Below are 16864 nucleotides of genomic sequence, written 5' to 3'. Positions count from 1 at the left end.
TCCCTACCCCTATGAACACACAGTCTCGGTTCCCCCCCGGTGCCAGGAGGCCCCTTCCCTCCCCTTTGCCTCACACACGTGCAAACACGAGTCACCCTCACTGGGGTGTGGGAAGATGTCTGCATGTCACTCTCCATCACATGCCAAAGGTTCTGCTTGGGTGACCGGGGGGACAGGGGAGTGTCCCACAGAGCGAGAAGGGAGGGCTGGCCCCACGGGAGTAGGGGAAATGCCATAGAAGTGGGAGTGAGGAGGAAGCAGGCACATGTTGCATAAGGAGATCAAAATGCACCGTTAGCTGCTGTGGGAAGCACCCAGCCAGGCAGGCTCTGTGCCACAGAGCGCTCACATCACCCTCGGGTGCAGGGACCTTCCCACCAAAGATGGGGTGCCAGTGTTGCAGTGTCAAGCTGTGCCAACAATAGTGGGGCACCCCATCCCCAGGACCCTCGTGGCTGTGGAGGCGGAAGGGGGAGCAGCTCAGGTGCTCCTGTGGGTGCCTGGTTAGTACCAGCTGCCCATCTTGGGGCATCCTTCTGCCAGCCAGGCTGCGTCCCACAGGGAGGTGAGCAAGGGGTGTCCCCCAGGATCATGTGGGGTGGTGGCAGGCGCAGGGATCTGAGCCTGGCCCTGCTCTAAAGTGCACCCCAGGCACCCTCCACCCCCTAAGGAAGAGCTAGAACAGCTGTGAGTGGCACAGGGTCCCACCCAAAAGGCATGATGGGGCTTTAGCATACAGCTCAGCTCCACCTGCCCTCCCTGAGCCTCAGTTTCCCCAAAGCAAATGAGACTGGACAGGCAGTGCTGGCTGCTTTATTTGCTGTCAGCTGGAGGGTGGCCAGGTGGGGAGTTGGGGAGGGGGCTGGTAGCCCCAGTGGAGGCAAAGGGGGTCCCAATGGGCCGCTGGTAGGCAAAGAATTCTGCAGCAAAGGAGATGGGGTCCTGTGGCTGCTGGAGGAGCAATGCCCGTAGGAAGTCAGACAGCAGTGCCCGGACCTCGGGGTGCTGCTGGAGGTAGGCAGCATGGGATAGTTGCAGCTCCTCCTGGAGTGGGGTGGACAGGGTGGGTGAGATGAGCATGAACACACATTTCCCCCCTGGGCAGTGCCAGGCTGAGGGGGACAGGAGCCTAGGTCCTTTCCCACACTTAAGAAGGTGTGAGGAGGGATGTTGGTCAGCCTGCCCCCTCAATGTGCCTCCTGGGCACACCAGGGGAGGCCCTGCTGGAGACTGGCACAGCCCCATGTCCCCTTGTCCCCATGTCCACCCATCTTACCTTCCTGTCCAGGAAGCAGGAGCAGAGCTGGATGTCCTCCTCCCAGTCCCGGGGCTCTTTGGGGAAGGGGAGCTGGGGCTCAAACCTACCTGGCAGCAGAAAGGCAGGGCAGGGTGTTCCCCCTTGACTTCCAGACAGGAGGCAGGGGCAGCCCGTGCTGGGGGGCACAAGCCTCCCCTCCTCAGTACCTGAATTGATGAGGATGGACTCATCCTGTAGAACCATCAGCACCGGGGAGCCAATCTGCATCAGCTGAGCCAAATGCCTGTGAGGGGAAGAGCCCTTGACCTCCCCATCCTGGGTCCCACCAGTCTGGCAGGGCTGGGGTGCCTCTGATGGACCCCTGCCCTTACCCGTTGGGGAGGAAGCTGCTGTGCCAGACAGTGGAGGCACCTGTGCTGGTGTGCACGGCTCGCTCAATCACAAACACCTCTGTCTCTGCCGAGCCCACTGCCTGCCGCTGGATGCCCAGGGCAGACTGGGGGCGGTACACCCAGGGCTCAGCCTTGTCTCCGAGTCACTCCTGCCCCCAGGTGCCATCCCCATGTGTCCCCTCATGCTGTTAAACACATTCTGCCCACTCCCACTTCCCACATCCCATCCTGGTTACCCCAACCTGACCCAGATGCCCCCATCCCACAGGCTCCCCTGGCTGGTGGCTCACATAGCTGCAGGTGCAGAGGTCACCCTCGGTGTTGATGGCTGGGAAGACAAGGTCTGGGGGCATTGTCTGCCGGCGTGCCAGCACCCGCAGCAGCAGGAGGCTGGCACCCTCCAGCAGCAGCCCCCGCAGCTTGGCCCGGCTGTAGTGGAAGCTCTGGCACTGTGGCTCTGCCTGCAGAGGGACCTGGCTACCTCACAGCTCCAGCATCCCCAGATGCCTGGTGCACCCCTGGGGAGACAGGCCAGCTGTGCTGCCCCTCCCAGGACGTGACCCTACCCTCAACCTTACCTCTCCCTCCTGCAGGGTCTTCGTGACAGTCATCCCATGCTCCTGGCTCACAATGTGGGTCGTCTTCTCTGTGGGGTGTGGTCTGAGCTGCGGAAGGGGTGGGAGGCACGGGGTGGAGGGTAGAGCCAGGACACCCCTCCTCTGAGGCGGCACTCCCCAGCACCGCTGTCAGCCGGGGTACTGTACCAGCTGCCACTGAGGGGATGGGGACCAGCAGAGCTGGAGTCCAAGCACGACAAGGGACACCAGACTACCCACAGTAGCTTTGCAGGGTGCACAGCCCCCAGGAAGGTGCCACTGCAGGGCACACCTCAGGCCAGCGGGTAGGACACAGGGAAGAGGACATGCCACCACTGTATCAGTCACCTCCAGGCACTCCTGCTCCTCCTGCTCCAGGGTCTCCAGCTGCCAGGTCACATAGGCTGGCAGAGCAAAGCCATGCTCAAACAATCCCGTCGGCACTGTCCCCATTCCCCGCCCTGGGGGCAGGTGGGCAGGGATGTTCCAGCCCCGGGGAGGAAGGAACACCCCAAATACACCCCTGGCTCACCTTTGAGCGTGCTGGAGGCAGGCACACCATCCTGCTTGCCTCGGAACCTGGTTTGCACCAGGACGCAGCTCTGCATCGGCTCACCTTCCCGCTGGTAGGGTGCCCACTGGGCTGCCATCCACCACTGGCCCTCTGCCTTGTCCCTTGGTGAGGCCCCCACGGCCACCACTGCCAGCATCTCAGCAAACAGGCACCGCTCCAGCTCCTTCAGCCCTGCACGGAGAGATGGTGACCCCGACACCGAGGGACAGTGACCGCGAGGAGACGGTCACTCTGGTCACTCTCTCCCGGAGAGACTGTCACCCCCCTGTCTCCATTTCCCCCACCCAGGCTGGGCCGAGCCCCTGGGTGCGGCGGGACAAGGGGGAGGCTGGAGGGGGCACCCACCGATGAGGCTCAGGAAGTCGGCAGCAGCGTCCGCCATGGTCGGGGCCTCCTGTGGGCTCTCGGGAGGGGGCTCCATGCCTCGCCTGGGGGCTCCTGCTGCCGGACCCTCGGGTGAGGGGTACCCCGAACCGCGGTGCCCGCCCCACGCGTGACCCTGGGGGGGCAGTGGCCCCCGCCCCGCCTCTGCAGCCCCCAGCCCCGGTGGCCCCCCGGCCTCCCCCCGGCCCCACCGAGCCCGCTGCCCCCGACGCCTCCCCGTCTCCCGGGCAACGCCCTGGCCGCACCTCTTAAAGGGGCCGCGCCCCGCCGCGGGGTTCAGCGCCGCCGTGTCCCCGCCGGCGAGGAGAGGAAGGGACGAACAGGTGTAAAATTGATCCAGTCTTTTATTTGGGGCATAGGGGTGATTGTGGCTCCGATCCCCAGTGAAGAGGTACCCCCGTGCCCCAGCAGTGTGTCCCTATGGCCCCGTTCCAGTGTGTGTGTGTACGTACAGGGGGGGCTCCGGATGGGGCGCTGGAGAGGAGCCCCTCGCCTGGAGGTAGTAGTGCCGGCCCGCCTCCCTTGCTGGCTCCATCCCAGCCCCCACAAAGGAGATGCACAACACCCGGGGCTTAAAGGGAGGGGGCTGAGTGGTGCTGGTGGTGGAGGAGAAATTGTAGACTCCTAGAAAAATGGGGGGGGGAGTGGGGGAGGGAGGGATTGTAGGAAAAAGCCCTTGGTGCCATTCCTATAGCCCGAGCAGTGAAGTGGGGGGCTACAGACCCCCCGAGAGGGGATTGAGGTGCTTCTACATGACAACTGGTGACCCCCAAGTTTGAGGGAGCAAAGGCAGGGATCACATATGGGGTGCCCACTTCAGGGGGTGTCCACTCTTCCCCCTGCTCCGACCCTGCACCGCAAGAGGGAGATTCACAGCAAAACAAACCATACAGTCTTGGCCCCCTTGTGTCCAACCATCACCCGGCCCGGTGGAAAGGGGGGATCCAGGGAGTGGGGTGGGATCTAGGTGGCTTGGTAGAGGTCCTTGCGCCTCCGCACTTCTTTGAGGACGCGGGCACGAAAGGCGTCCGGGTCCTCCCCCATGCCCTGCCACAGTCCTAGTGCCTCCTGCAGCTCTGGCCGGTGGGTCCGCAGGAAGGGGTTGTAGGTCTGCTCTTCCCCCAGCGTGGAGGGGCACTGTGGGGGCAGCTGCTCAGCTCCCCTGCTGGAGGCTGCAGCCCTGGCAGGGAGCTGGGAATGCCCCCAGCCCCCCCTGCCCCTATGGCACCCACCATGCAAGAGGGTGTTGGGGTACAGCATCCCTGCCAAGGGAACCCCATGAGGGGTTGGGGTGGTGGGTGCTGCACCCAGGGAGCCCCAGGCCTCACCGTGCTCCTTTTCTCCTGGCGTTGCTGCACTGCCCACTGCAGCTTCTGCTCCAGCGCAGAATTGTCCTGCTCCAAGAGGCTGGCAAAGGTCAGGCACTCCAGTGCATATTCGTGGCCTGTGGACCCCCATACACAGCCCTTAGCATCACCCCCACCCAGCTCTCCACCTTGGCAGTGGGGACTAGAGGGACACCAGCAGCTCTGCCCTGCCGCTGGGGACACTCACCTGGCCAAAGCAGCGTGTCCTCACCCAAGCCCATGGCCACGTCCAGGGAGGCGAGCATGGTCTCAGGGGAGCCCTCAAACGGCCTGCCTGGACCCCCACACAACCACCTGTCATGGGGAGGTCTGGGGGTACCCCTAAGCCCAGCCCAGGATTGGATAACCCCCCAACACCCCAACCCCTTGTCTGGAGTTGGGTGCACTCACCACAGCCAGCAAGGAAGAGGAGGTCCCCGGAGAAGAGGCAGGGGGGGCTGCCGAAGGGGCCCCCGTCCAGCACATAGACCATGTGTCCCACAGTGTGGCCAGGCGTGGCGAGCGCCTCGAAGGTCAGGCAGCCCACGCTCACCTTCTCCCTGTCTGCAAGTGGGCTGTGCCGGGAACAGGGGGCACCGTCAGGGTGCTCCCCCCAACCCAGCACCTCAAAATACGCACCTCCCTGGCAACCCTTCCCGCACACTGGCGTCAGGAGCGTGCCAGCTCTCTGTCCAACATGGTACTGGGGGATGGACTGGTGGGTGAATGCCTCAGACAGTGGGGGTTGGGAATGAAGCACCACCGCCCCCCCCCCCCCCCCCAAATTTACAGGGGTGCTAGGGGGGTGCAGGACTTACTTGGTGAGCTGTGGGATGGCATCGAGAGCACTGCCATACACCTTGCAGGAGTTGTGCTTCTGGCAGAGTGCCTCGTTCCCTCCGCTGTGGTCCCTGCAAGACAAGGAGGTCAGAGACCCTAAATGTACATCCCCACACTCCCCCCACTAAATGGGGCAGGGCTGGGGCAATCGTCACAGCAGCTACCAACCCTTCCAGGGCCACCTCTTGCCCCTTACCAGTGTTTGTGTGTGCAGAATATGGCCTCCAGCATCACCCCCTCTTCTTCAATGGCAGCCTGGGAATGGGGGGGAAATATGGACAGAGATTAGGGGGAACAGAGAACCTAAGTTCCAGTTTCCCCCTAAACCCTGTCTACCCCAGCTCCCTTGTCATGCTCCGATCTTGCTTTGGCCACTAAGGGCTGCAGATTAGGGGCAGATTTGCTCCCCTCTATCCCCAAAATACAGCGACGTGTCCTCACTTGGAGACAGCCAAACACCAGGTCAGAGTGGTTGTGGGGGTCTCACCTGTACAGCCAGTGGGTCAGAGGGGTCGATGACGGCTGCATGGCTGGAGCCAGTGTCGATGACCAGGTAGCTGTAGTTGTTGGAGAGCACAGGAATAGGCAGGATTTTCACCCCTGGGGAGGAACAGACAGAATCAGGGCATGACGCCCCTGGCTGGAAAAGAGGGAGTCCAGGCCAAACTCCCCACAGCTTACATCTAATTCTTAGTTAAACATGCTTCGGACAATTCGGTGATGGCAACCCCTCCCCACCCCAAAGAGCCAGCGCTGGGGGACACTGCAGGGCCGTGGCGTGGGAGGGGCTCGCCAGGACTCACCAGGGAAGCAGTAGGGCTGGGGCACGGAGTGGCCGTGCGGATACCGCTCACGGGCCTTCTTCACCTGCCGCTGGTAGAAGAGGTAGCCCAGGCGTGTGCGGGCGTACAGGCTGTACCTAGGGAGGGCAGACACCCCAGGCATTAAACCCAGTTTCCCTAAGGAGCCCACTTGGGAAGGGGGATACTGCCGAGGCTGTGACTCACACAGGGAGCACATACAGGGTCACTTTCTCATTCGGGGGTCCAGAGGTGGTGTGTGTGTACCCCACAGCCCAGATGTGTAGTGAGGGCTGGACTGGTTCCCCAAGCAGGCACCCTCCAGCTGCTTTGAGCAGCAAGGACTGGGGGGGCGTTGCTGCGGGGTGCTCACCAGGAGGGGCTGGAGCTGGCTGTTCTTCCCCTTGCTCCGGGGGACACATGCTCAAGCTTGTCATGGCCTGGGGAATCAGGGAAGGGAATGGGCCGAGGAAAAGGAAGGCAAGAAAAGCCCCCGTGCATGTGGGGGTGCAAAAGATAACAGGCTGCGGGGCTCGGAGGGAACTCCCCGTTTGCAGAGCAGCGATATGGGACGGTACGGGGAATGGAGCAATAACGGACATGTAAAGCGGTGGGTTGCAAAGCCCATTCCCGGCCGAGGGCACCCCTGGATGGCACACCGGGAGCGATCCCTGCAGTAGCCGACGGTCCCCTGCGTCTGTGGCGGCGGGAGCCCGAAACCGGGGAGCAGGGGCTCCTGCCAGCACCGGGTAGCCCGACCACAGCCGGGGCACCGGGGCAGGTCCGCGGTGACACCCGAGAGGAGGCGCCCCGCACGGGAGGGTGACCGGCACGGCGCGGGGGGAGCCGGTGCCCGATCCCCGGCCCCGGCGGCCGGGCTGACCCCGCCCGCCCCCACTCCCCCGGCGGGAGCGGGCTGAGCCCCTGCACGGTCTCTCGGTGCCGGCGCGGCCGCAGGTTCCTCCCCGGGCGGCTCCGCACAAGCAGGGGAGGCTGGTGGGCCCTCCCTCCCGGCGGCAGCACAAAGGCGGGCGGCGGCGGCTGCCAGCCTGCCCGCGGGGGTCCCGCAGCGGCGAACGCTCGCTCTTCCGCTCGCTCGCTCACTCACCCCAGGCGGAACAGCAGCGGGGCGGCGAAGGCCATGAGCGCGGCGGCGGCGCGGCGGAGGAGGCGCAGGCAGGCGGCCCCGAGCCCGCGCGCCCCGGCCGCTGCCGCCGCCGCCGCCGCCCCGCCGGGCCCCGCGGCCATGCCGCCAACCGGCGTCACGCGCCCGCCGCGCCCCCTGCCGGCCCCGCCGCCGCCGCGCGCGTCACCCGCCCAGAGGAGGGGATTCCCCCCTGCCGCGCCGAGGGGTGTCCCCCCGATGACGTCACTGCGTGAGGAAGGGGGTCCCTGAGTGACGTCTGAGTCGGCGGGAGGGAAGTCCCGGGGGGACGGGCGAGAGCGGGTCCGTCCCGGGGAACGACAGGCGGGAGAGCGCACCCCGCTCCCGGTCACCGGCCGTCCCGGCTGCAGGGCGCGGAGCCGCCGCCGGGGGGCGCGGTGGGCGGTGGCTGCCCCCGCCCCGTCCGACCCGTCCCGGCGCGTCCCGTCCGGTCGCGGCCGCAGCCCGGCGGAGCAGCGCGCAGCAGGTAGGGTGGCCCGTCCCGCTCCGCGCCCCTCGCCGTTCCCGAGTCCCGCCTGAGGTCCCCGGCGGTCCCCCTCGACTCTCCTCCGCCCGCTTCGTCCCTCCACCCCCCTGACCCTGCGCCCTCCGGTGCCACGGCCGGCGAGGGGCTGTCCCAGCGCTCTCCCGAGCGTCCCGGAGGCCCACGGGGACTGGGCGAGGGTGGGCGGCCGGTCGCTAAAGAGCGGGGACGCGCTGGGACCCCCGCTCCCCCGTCACCGGAGTGGGTGGGGGCACGTCGGGCTGAGCTCCGGCGGCGGGAGGAGGGGACACGGAGCGGTCCCGCGAGCAGGGACGCGGGGGGACAGGAGCCCTACGCGCGGGGTCCCTCTGTGGCGCGGGTGCTGTTTTCTGGACCCCACGCGATGGCGTGGCGGGGAATCGGGGCGTGGTACGGGGTGGTCCGTGGGACGGCAGCGACACTTGTGCTGTGGAGGGTGTCCTCATGGACCCCGTGGGGTGTGTCGGGAGGGGTGGGCACGGCTTTGTGCCCAGCAAGGTGTGGGGGTGACACCATGGGGGTCCGTGGGGACCGGCAGTGGGTAGTGTGGGGGTGCCGGGGCTTGGGTACAGGAGGACACCTCTGTCCCATGTCTGTGCCTCCGGGAGAGAGCTTGCAGAGGGACAGGGGTGTGGGAGTGGTGATGCTGAACCCCAGCAAACTTGTGTCATGTGTGAGCGGTGTGGGGCAGCAGGGACTTCTGGCCTGGTTGGGCTGTACTGACCCACTCGTACGAACTGAGCAGCACTAGCCTTGGCTGGGCTGGGCCAGGACAAGTTCTGCCGTGTTGTGTTTGGCTGTGCTCTACTGAGCTGTGCTGTGCTGCAGGAGGCAGCTGTGCCCTGTTGTACTGTACCAGGCTGTGCCATGCCGTGCCAGGCTGAGCCACTCTGTGTTGTACCAACCCGTGCTGTAGTGGTGGGAGCTTCCAGGTTCTTCAAAACTGAAGTGCTTTCTCAGGCATCCTGAGTGTGGTGAGCTCTGTCCCCTGCCCCAAGCCGTGATCCCATCCTAAGGTGGTTGTGTTTTCCCTGGAAACCTGTGGAGCTGGTGGCAGGGGCCTGAAGCTGGCAGGAATGTCAGGGTGGATGGTGGGTACACAGCCCTGTGCTTCCCATGGGGTTGTGACAGGGATGATGGTTGCCTATGCCCCACGAGCCTGCTACTTGTGCCTTATCTGTGCTGAGTCACAGTGCCGGTGCAGAGTAGCACCCTGTCCCCGGGGACTGTGTCATGCTGTGGCCACTGAGCCGGCCCTGGCTCGCCATCTACCATCCGACTGGTGACCTTGGTTTCGGGACCATGCAGTGCCATGGACCTGGGATGGTTCAGCTGCCTGCTTCCCAGGGCGTGGCAGCTGCTGGGACCCGTCAGGCTGGTTCCTTCTCTGTGCCCAAGGCTACCCCAATGGGGTGGGAAGAGGAGGGGCTGGAGCAGTTGTGAGCTGCTGGTCATGGACACAGGGTAGGACCCCAGTGACGATCTTGTGCCGGCCAGATACACCCCGCTTTCCCCAGACACCTGGGGACTCTGGTCCCCCTCCTGTAACTTGAGTGTCAGTCACAGAGGCTTTCCTGGGGTCAAGGTCCTATTTTGGGACCTTCCCTGACCTCACAGATGAGGCGGTACCAGGGGCTACCGTGTGCTTTCTGGGAAACCAGTGTGGAGAAAGTGAACTTCCTATCTGTGTGGTGATTGCCACGCCAGTTATTTTTGGCACTGTCGTCATCGTGATGACGAAGGGCAGTGAGACTGTGGCGACTCTGCCATGGCTGGCACAGTTGGATGGCAGGAGGGATGGAGGGACAGACACGGAACTGTTTCCCCCAGCCCGGCATGGCTGGCATGGGTGTGCCCTGCTGTCTGTCGTGGACACGTCTGTCCTGCCCTGCTGTGGGAAGTACTGGCCTCACACAGGAGGAAGTGCCCAATTCCCTCCCAGCCCTGGTCCTGGTTAGGTTCAGATCCTGGTTCCTTCCCTGGGATGGTCCCATGTTCACATCACCGCTGCAGGCAGGAGGGTTGTGGGGGGTCCTGGCACCTTCCTGGGGTCTGGCGTGCCAGTGCTGAAGGTGGTGGGAGGTGGGTAAAGGCCTGGCACTGTCTACTGGCAGCGCTGTTGTTTTCCTGGCCTTGGAGATCCTGCTTTCCTTCTCCTCCTGCTGGGACCAAGCCCAGCTGGCCCTGAGCCCAGGCTGCCTGCTCACAGCTGCTGGGGGCTCTGTGAGGGGGCCTGGTGTGGCCGAGGAGGGGAGCTCAGCCCCAGGGGGGTCCCAACTCCACTCGCTGAGGAAGAGTCCATCTCCTGTAGAGGTGATATGGGTGTCACTTCCCCTTAAAACTCCCTGAGGGGACTCAGGAGTTCTGTGTGACTCATGCGGCTGTTGGGTGGGGACACCCCCGAAATGGGGGGAGCTGTGGGATCTGTGTGACTGTGATGAGGATCAGACCCAGTCTGTGTTTCCATGTGTTTCCATCCCAGTCAGTCGGCAGGGTGGTGTTATTTGTCCTCGCTGTGGTACTACCAGGAGCCCCAGACCAGCCAGGGGTGCTGTTCCTTCCTCCTTGGCAGTGTCAGGGTGGGCTTCAAAGACCGGGGAGGTCAGATCCCTTCTGAAAAGGTCACGTCCTCGACACAGCTTGAGTCAGCGCGTGGCTGTGCCCTGCCCACGGCTGACCACTGACGCAGGTGCCGGGGACTCAGGGCACAGGAATGCGGGTGGCCCCGGCCAAGAGACAGTGGGGACATCCCTCATCTGTTATTGACCTGCTGGCATTGAGGCTAACTTGTCCTTACTAATTAGAAGCCACTATTAAGGTGGGAGGGGGGAGTTTTGTGGCTGCACAATCACCTCTGTCCCCTTCTGTGGCTCCACTCACGAAGAACAGCTCCTGCCCAGGGAGGGGGACCTGTGCTGAAGCCCCACATCTTCTGTCCCCTCCAGGTGCCCGTGGGAGACGCAGGGAGCCGGCATGTCGCAGCCCAGCGCACCCCCGGCCTACGATGACAAGAACCCCCTCTACCCCCCACCCCCTGGGGGGTACCCCCAGCCCCCCCACTATGCCGGGGGGTACCCGCAGCCTGGGGGATACCCTGCGGGGGCAGGGTACGCACAGCCAGGGGGGTATCCAGCAGCAGGGGGGTACCCTCATCCGGGCATGGCCATGCCCACCATGCCTATGCGGTTTGGTAAGTGGGGCACCTCGGTTTATTTGGTGGAGGGCACTAGAAACAGGGGTGCTGTGAGGGGCTGCATGGCTGACTCTGGTGCTGAGGGGTGTCCACCACCACAGGTGACAGTGGCCTTGGGGATGGCTCTCCCTTCCAATCAGTTGACTGGGATGATAGAAAAGTCCGGCACTCCTTCATCCGCAAGGTGAGTCCCAAGGGACCAGGGAAACCTGTCAGGGTGGGGGGCCGAGTGCTGACGCCCCTGTCTCTTGCAGGTCTATGCTATCATCTCCCTGCAGCTCCTGGTAACGGTGGGAATCATCTCTGTGTTCACCTTTGTGTAAGTAGAGGGTTCCTCCTTACCTTTGTCCGGAAAAAGAGGGGAGCTTGTGTTCCTTGGAGGGTGTTCAGAGGTGACAGTAGCTGCTGTCTCCCCTCCCTCACACTTGTCCCTTCTGTCCCACAGTGACCCTGTCCGCTCCTTCGTCCAGAGGAATGCTGCCATCTACTACGCCTCATAGTGAGTAGGGGCTCTGCTGGCTCGTGCCCCCACATCTGCAGTCTCTCAGCCCAGGGGCTGATCCTGGTGTGGGGCTTGTGGGGCTGACACTTGTTGTCTCTCCTTGCAGTGCTGTATTCCTGGTGACCTACCTGGTGCTGGCCTGCTGCCAGGGTCCCCGGTGAGTCGCTAGGACCCCCAGGGTGGGGTGTGTGGGTATGGGGGGTGTCTCCAGAGCATCAAGATAGGTTCCTGCCCCTGGGTCATCACCAGGGGACCAGGGGGACACGACATGGTTGCTGTCACTGACTTACCTCTCTCCTCTTTTGTCCTCAGGAGACGCTTCCCCTGGAATATTATCCTGCTGAGCATCTTTGTGAGTGGGCTGGGACTGGCAAGGGGTCTTGGTGGTGCCCCCATGGCACTCCAGCTCCCCAGGTGGGCTGGGAGGGATAGGAGGACATGTGGGCAGCCCACTGAGCTCACCTTTCACTCCCACAGACACTGGCCATGGGGCTGATGACAGGCACGATTGCAAGGTATGCTCTGGGGACCCATGGTTGTAGGACCTGGGGTCCCTCCTGTCCCCCACAATGCATCCAGCTCAACTGAGAGGCTGCCAGGAGCCAGGGGATGCTCCAGGCCCTTGGGCTCAGGGACTGCAGAGTTCCTCCTGCCCAGGATCGGGGCTGTGGGGGAGGGTCTCCAACGCCCTTCTGGCAGGAGGATACTGAAGTGTGAGATGACTTTCTTTGTAGCATGTACCAGACAAAAGCTGTCCTGATTGCCATGCTCATCACCGCCATTGTGGCCATCGTTGTGACCATCTTCTGCTTCCAGACCAAGGCAAGGAGAGGGATGCACCCTGCCCTGCCCTCTGTGGGCCAGTGGAGACACCCTGGGCTCTCCTGTGACAGAGTCTGTGTCCCCATCAGGTTGATTTTACATCGTGTCCGGGGCTATTCTGTGTGCTGGGCATTGTGGTCATGGTGACCGGGATCATCACTGCCATCGTCCTCTCCTTCAAATATGTGAGTGGGGAGGACAGAGGGGCTGTGAGGCTGGGTAACCTCAGCGCTGGTGCAGGCAGGGGGTTTGGGTGGTCCCTCTGCTGGGAAGCTGGGTGTGGTACCAGCCATGGAAGACAGCTTGCCTGCAGGGAGAGGGTGCGTCAGCATCAGCAGCAGCTCCTCAGGAGCTGGGTGCAAGCAGGTCCTGCCCTGCCTTGCCTGCTGCCTGCCAGCACCCCGGCTCACCCTGCTCGTGTTCCCTTCCTGCACAGGTGCCCTGGCTCCACATGCTGTACGCAGCCATCGGGGCCATCGCATTCACACTGGTGAGCTGACGGCTGGAGTGGGCAGAGGGTGTCGGGCAGGGACTGGGGAGGGAGGAATTCCCCCTTGGTCCTTGCCTGACACTGTCTGTCCCTGCAGTTCCTTGCCTATGACACCCAACTTGTGCTGGGGAACAGGAAGAACACACTGAGCCCTGAGGAGTATGTCTATGGTGCCCTCACCATCTACACTGACATCATCTACATCTTCACCTTCCTCCTGCAGATAGTGGGCCGGGATTAGCCCTGGGACCCCTCCTGTCCCTCTCCAGCTGCCCCTCACCCCTCCTCTGGTCTCTGTACAGGATAGTCCGCTTACTGTGACTCTTAATGCTTTGGCATTCCTACCTGTAGGCTGCTAAGGAAAGGGATTCCCTTGATCACCCCCCAACAAGCCTCTGAGGGCAGTGGGGGGGACTGGCTGCCAGTGTTTAGGCAGTTTAGCCTGGCTTTGGCACTGCTTACTGATGCTGTGCCAATGGCATTGGGCTGGCAGCGGAATGTCACAGCCCTGCCTGGGCACAGGGAGCTGGCAGCGGCTGCTGGGATCATGTTGGGATTTTTTGGCAGAGAACAGTTGGTGTCATTCACTCTGTGCCTTAAATGTGGCTCTGGCTAAGCCCCCTCTCCGAGCCAGGGCTGTGCCCAGTGTGGGCAGGGGGCAGCTGGGACCTCCGTAGCAGAGCTCACATTGAAGAGGCCCTGCAGCCACAGATGTGGGCGAAGTTGCACTTGCTAAATAAAACACTTCAGTTTTCCAGACGGTCCCAGTCTTACTGGTGTGGCAACTCCCTCTAAAAACCTGTGGGCAGCCTCAGTGGGGGCTGCGGCCTGGTGCAGCACAAACACTGCTTTGGGATGGGAAAACCAAGGTCAGCCTGGCCTCCCTCCCCTGTCTGTAGGCCCTGCTGTTGTGGGCAGAAGCCCAGCTGCAGAACAGCTGGGTCCCCCACTGCTGAGGCAGGCACAGCCTGGGGCTGAGCATTGAGGGAACAACCACAGTGGCACTGAGCTGTTTCACTTTATTTGTCCCTATTCAGCTCCACAAGCACTTCATGGTCTGGACAGGCGGGGCAGATGCCACCGTCGTGTTCTATGGGGCTGGTGTCCCCTTGGCCAGTCCCTCCAAGGTGCTGTAGTGACATCCTGGGGAAGGGGGGCAGCTTGGCTATGCCCCCCTGACCACCCTGCTGTAGCGCTCCGAATCATACTCGCCCTGGTTGGCTTCCTTCATTGTTCGGCGGATTTTGAGCTGCTCAAGGCGGTTTTTGTCCACTTGCCGTTTGGCCAGGAGGAAGAGGATGATGCCGGAAGGCAATCCAATGGCCCTGCAGGACAGCCACCAGTCAAGGAGATGGAGAGTGGGCAGGCAAACAAGGGTGCTGTGCCATGCTGGGGCTGCATGGGCAGTGCCCTGCTCAGCGCTGCAGACCCCCAAGACCCCTGAGCCCCACAGAGCAGCACAGCCTCCCAGTGCCCCCCCTCTCCCACCACCTGAGCCACTCACCAAGCCACCCCCACCGGCTTCATCGGGTTCTTGCCCTTCTTGCGTGTGGGGATGTACTCCACCCCCTCGGGGAGCCCCCCGCTGCCAGGCTCCGGACTGGCCCGTTGTCCCGCTGGCCGGTGGCAGCTGTGCCCAAAGAGCCGTGTGCCCCGCGGGCCCGGCCGCCCCCAGGCCTTGGCAGGACACTCCACCAGGGGTCTTGCTGCCACCAGCAGTCCTGCGGTGAGAGAAGCATTAGGGAGGGACAGCCATCGGGTGGAGTGTGGGGGTCCCATCCCGGGCTGTCTGAAGCTCCTGTCCCTGCCCTTACCCCTGCCCTTATCCCTTTTCCCTGCCCAGACTCACCCTGCCACAGGCCCTGCCCGTCCGCCAGGGGGCGCGCGCAGGCGAGGCGGGGCCGTGACTAATCCAATGGGGCGTGTCCAAGCGCGGAGGGGGCGTGGCCCTAAGCCCTCTCCCCAGCGGGGCGGGGAGGGGGTGCGTGTCGGATCGCGTGTGGCGAAGGCCGCGGAACAGTGCTGTGAGGACGGTGGCGGAATGGTCCCGGTGCCCCCGCCCCGGGGTTACCCCTGCTCCTACCCACCCTCCCGCCCGCAGTTACCCCGCAATCCGCCTCGCGCCGCCGCCATGGTGCCGGTGTGCGGCGGCTCCGCTGCATGCCGGGAGCTGCAGTCTCGCCACACAGGGACTGTCGGTGGGCGGCGCCGCAGGTCCGTGAGCAGAAAACTACATCTCCCAGAGTGCGCCGCGCAGGGCGGGGCCGGCCCGCCCCGCTGGCGGAAAGGGCGGGATCCGCACGCGGCCTCGGGCGGTGGTTGGCTGGGGCGGCGGGGATTGGCCGGGGCGGGGCGCGCGGCGGAAGTGGCGGAAGCGGCGGCGGCGGGGTGGGTCGGCATGGAGCCCGGGGAGGGCCCGGGGTCGCTGGACCTGCACGGCGACGAGGAGATCATCGAGGTGGTGGAGCTGGGCCCGCCCGGGCCGGGTGAGACGGGGCGCCCTGCGCCACGCACCGGGCAGGGCCTGCGGGGGCTCCGGCCTCCCCTCGGGGCACCGGGAGCGCTGCGGCCCCACCCCAGTGCCAGGCCCGGCCGGTGCATCCCCCCCGACCCGTGGCCTCTCCCCGCGTCGCGTCCCGTTCCTCTGCGGTTTCCCTGCTCTGGGTGTCGAGGCCGCGGCGGCATCGCGCATCTCCCCGCTGCCCCGTCCCGCAGGGACCCCCGCTGTCCCGCAGGGACCCCCGCTGTCCCGCCGAGCCGGGCAGGCCGCGAGCCGCGCCCTGACCTTCGCCCTCTGCAGATGACCTGGCCGAGGAGATGGAGGACGTGGACTTTGAGGACGAGGGGGCAGAAGAGCCCGATGCCGAGGCTTGGGAGTCGGAGGATGACGAGGGGGTGGAGGACGGCATGGAGGCACAGGACGACAGTGAGGTCACGTTCTCGCTCCACTCGGGTGAGTGCTGGGCACGGGCAGAAAGCAGCTGGGACCCCCCTCGGGATGTAGTCTCATCTTGGCTTTCTTCAGAATCCAGGGGCCTTTCTAGGCTGCTATCTCCCAGCCTTCTTGGGACAGCCATCAGGACTCAGAGCTGCCCTGGCCTTGTTTCTGCCTTATGCTCTGGCAGAAGAGCCTTTTGGGCCTCCCATCATGGCAGCTGGCCCTAAGCTCAGCAGAAAGCCTGTGCTGCTCCTCTCCCACGTGAAGAATGGATTCCCACTGGGCTGGGCTGGGCTGGGAGTTCAGCTTGTTGACATCCCCCCCCAGTGCTGCAGGGGGTTTGGATCCCCTGGGAATGTCAGGTGGGGCAGGATCGGCACCGTAGCTATGTAGCCTCTCATTACTCTCTTGTGAAGCTTCTGTCTTCTGTGTGAGCCTTGACCCCAAGACCAACTCGCTGGCAGTGACAGGCGGAGAGGATGACAAGGCCTTCGTGTGGCGTGTGAGTGATGGGGAGCTCCTGTTCGAGTGCTCAGGTGAGGTGCAGTGAACAGCTGTGTCTCCTCTTGACACATTTTTCTCCAGCTGATGATGCTATGCTCCTTATCATCTTTCATAGTTTGGTCTGAGCAGTCTCTGTCCCCTGATGTTTGTAGGACACAAGGATTCGGTCACCTGTGCTGGCTTCAGTCATGACTCTGTGTTCGTGGCCACAGGTGACATGTCTGGGCTTATCAAAGTGTGGCGGGTGGAGGCCAAGGAGGAAGTGTGGTCCTTCGAGGTGGGGGACTTGGAGGTGAGTGGTGCTGTGGGGAGCTCTCCAGCCAGCAAGTGGGGTTGCAGCACTTCTGTGACGCTGCCTGTCCCTCTCTCTGCCCAGTGGATGGAGTGGCACCCTCAAGCCCATGTACTTCTGGCTGGTACAGCTGATGGCAACACCTGGATGTGGAAGATCCCCAGTGGGGATTGCAAAACCTTTCAGGGTCCAGCATGCCCAGCCACATGTGGCAGGATCCTGCCTGATGGTGAGGCATGGGGCCTCTCTGGAGTGGGAGATGTCTG

The 16864-nt window shown here is 63.9% G+C and overlaps 4 protein-coding genes across 7 annotated transcripts in view; 2 read left to right on the top strand and 2 right to left on the bottom strand.

Annotated features, from left to right (window-relative positions):
* Positions 1 to 803: 803 nt before the first annotated feature.
* Positions 804 to 3341, bottom strand: CATIP (ciliogenesis associated TTC17 interacting protein). Of its 3 annotated transcripts, XM_058840387.1 has the most exons (9): positions 3166 to 3341; positions 2779 to 2991; positions 2487 to 2650; positions 2229 to 2315; positions 1941 to 2111; positions 1630 to 1754; positions 1465 to 1541; positions 1277 to 1365; positions 804 to 1044 (listed from the first exon to the last, which is right to left on the bottom strand). In XM_058840387.1, exons 1-9 carry the CDS (start codon positions 3239 to 3241, stop codon positions 814 to 816), a joined length of 1233 nt encoding a protein of 410 aa, XP_058696370.1. In that variant the 5' UTR covers positions 3242 to 3341; the 3' UTR covers positions 804 to 813. The 3 variants fall into 3 exon arrangements, with proteins under 3 accessions (XP_058696370.1, XP_058696371.1, XP_058696372.1); XM_058840388.1 differs by lacking the exon at positions 1277 to 1365 and having other exon boundaries at positions 804 to 951; XM_058840389.1 differs by having other exon boundaries at positions 902 to 1361.
* A 352-nt stretch (positions 3342 to 3693) lies between these two features.
* PNKD (PNKD metallo-beta-lactamase domain containing) lies at positions 3694 to 7481 on the bottom strand. Of its 2 annotated transcripts, XR_009277781.1 has the most exons (10): positions 7299 to 7481; positions 6194 to 6309; positions 5878 to 5990; positions 5587 to 5645; positions 5369 to 5461; positions 4962 to 5125; positions 4759 to 4845; positions 4533 to 4648; positions 4091 to 4341; positions 3694 to 3828 (listed from the first exon to the last, which is right to left on the bottom strand). XR_009277781.1 is itself a non-coding variant. In XM_058840395.1 (9 exons), exons 1-9 carry the CDS (start codon positions 7436 to 7438, stop codon positions 4168 to 4170), a joined length of 1062 nt encoding a protein of 353 aa, XP_058696378.1. In that variant the 5' UTR covers positions 7439 to 7481; the 3' UTR covers positions 3838 to 4167. The 2 variants fall into 2 exon arrangements, 1 of the variants encoding a protein (XP_058696378.1); XM_058840395.1 differs by lacking the exon at positions 3694 to 3828 and having other exon boundaries at positions 3838 to 4341.
* A 186-nt stretch (positions 7482 to 7667) lies between these two features.
* Positions 7668 to 13621, top strand: TMBIM1 (transmembrane BAX inhibitor motif containing 1). The gene is made up of 12 exons (XM_058840396.1): positions 7668 to 7821; positions 10803 to 11047; positions 11152 to 11234; positions 11305 to 11369; positions 11496 to 11549; positions 11659 to 11709; positions 11865 to 11904; positions 12030 to 12067; positions 12287 to 12374; positions 12464 to 12559; positions 12811 to 12864; positions 12962 to 13621. Exons 2-12 carry the CDS (start codon positions 10831 to 10833, stop codon positions 13103 to 13105), a joined length of 930 nt encoding a protein of 309 aa, XP_058696379.1. The 5' UTR covers positions 7668 to 7821; positions 10803 to 10830; the 3' UTR covers positions 13106 to 13621.
* A 1580-nt stretch (positions 13622 to 15201) lies between these two features.
* AAMP (angio associated migratory cell protein) overlaps positions 15202 to 16864 on the top strand; it is a 4780-nt gene continuing 3117 nt past the window's right edge. The window contains exons 1-5 of the mRNA XM_058840386.1: positions 15202 to 15350; positions 15665 to 15817; positions 16219 to 16338; positions 16459 to 16598; positions 16683 to 16827. Of these exons, the coding sequence (XP_058696369.1) occupies positions 15263 to 15350; positions 15665 to 15817; positions 16219 to 16338; positions 16459 to 16598; positions 16683 to 16827 (646 nt within the window). The 5' untranslated portion in view covers positions 15202 to 15262. The remainder of the gene's footprint in view (positions 15351 to 15664; positions 15818 to 16218; positions 16339 to 16458; positions 16599 to 16682; positions 16828 to 16864) is intronic.

Source organism: Poecile atricapillus, chromosome 5 (genome assembly GCF_030490865.1).
Source record: "Poecile atricapillus isolate bPoeAtr1 chromosome 5, bPoeAtr1.hap1, whole genome shotgun sequence".
Lineage (NCBI taxonomy): Eukaryota > Metazoa > Chordata > Aves > Passeriformes > Paridae > Poecile > Poecile atricapillus.
Note: the sequence above shows the minus strand (reverse complement) of the source record. Positions and strands in the feature narration are given on the sequence as shown.

What these genes read in the sequence shown, in the direction of transcription:
- CATIP (XM_058840387.1), bottom strand. Translation starts at nt 3,241, where the DNA reads ATGGAGCCCCCTCCCGAGAGCCCACAGGAGGCCCCGACCATGGCGGAC. An exon ending in CGACTTCCTGAGCCTCATCG is followed by an intron (nt 2,992 to 3,165) that starts GTGGGTGCCCCC and finishes CTCTCCGTGCAG; the next exon opens with GGCTGAAGGAGCTGGAGCGG. An exon ending in GTCCATCCTCATCAATTCAG is followed by an intron (nt 1,366 to 1,464) that starts GTACTGAGGAGG and finishes TTCTGCTGCCAG; the next exon opens with GTAGGTTTGAGCCCCAGCTC.
- TMBIM1 (XM_058840396.1), top strand. Translation starts at nt 10,831, where the DNA reads ATGTCGCAGCCCAGCGCACCCCCGGCCTACGATGACAAGAACCCCCTC. An exon ending in TTATCCTGCTGAGCATCTTT is followed by an intron (nt 11,905 to 12,029) that starts GTGAGTGGGCTG and finishes TCACTCCCACAG; the next exon opens with ACACTGGCCATGGGGCTGAT. An exon ending in ATGACAGGCACGATTGCAAG is followed by an intron (nt 12,068 to 12,286) that starts GTATGCTCTGGG and finishes CTTTCTTTGTAG; the next exon opens with CATGTACCAGACAAAAGCTG.
- PNKD (XM_058840395.1), bottom strand. Translation starts at nt 7,438, where the DNA reads ATGGCCGCGGGGCCCGGCGGGGCGGCGGCGGCGGCGGCAGCGGCCGGG. An exon ending in CTGACCCACTGGCTGTACAG is followed by an intron (nt 5,646 to 5,877) that starts GTGAGACCCCCA and finishes CCCCATTCCCAG; the next exon opens with GCTGCCATTGAAGAAGAGGG. An exon ending in GCCATCCCACAGCTCACCAA is followed by an intron (nt 5,126 to 5,368) that starts GTAAGTCCTGCA and finishes TTCCCGGCACAG; the next exon opens with CCCACTTGCAGACAGGGAGA.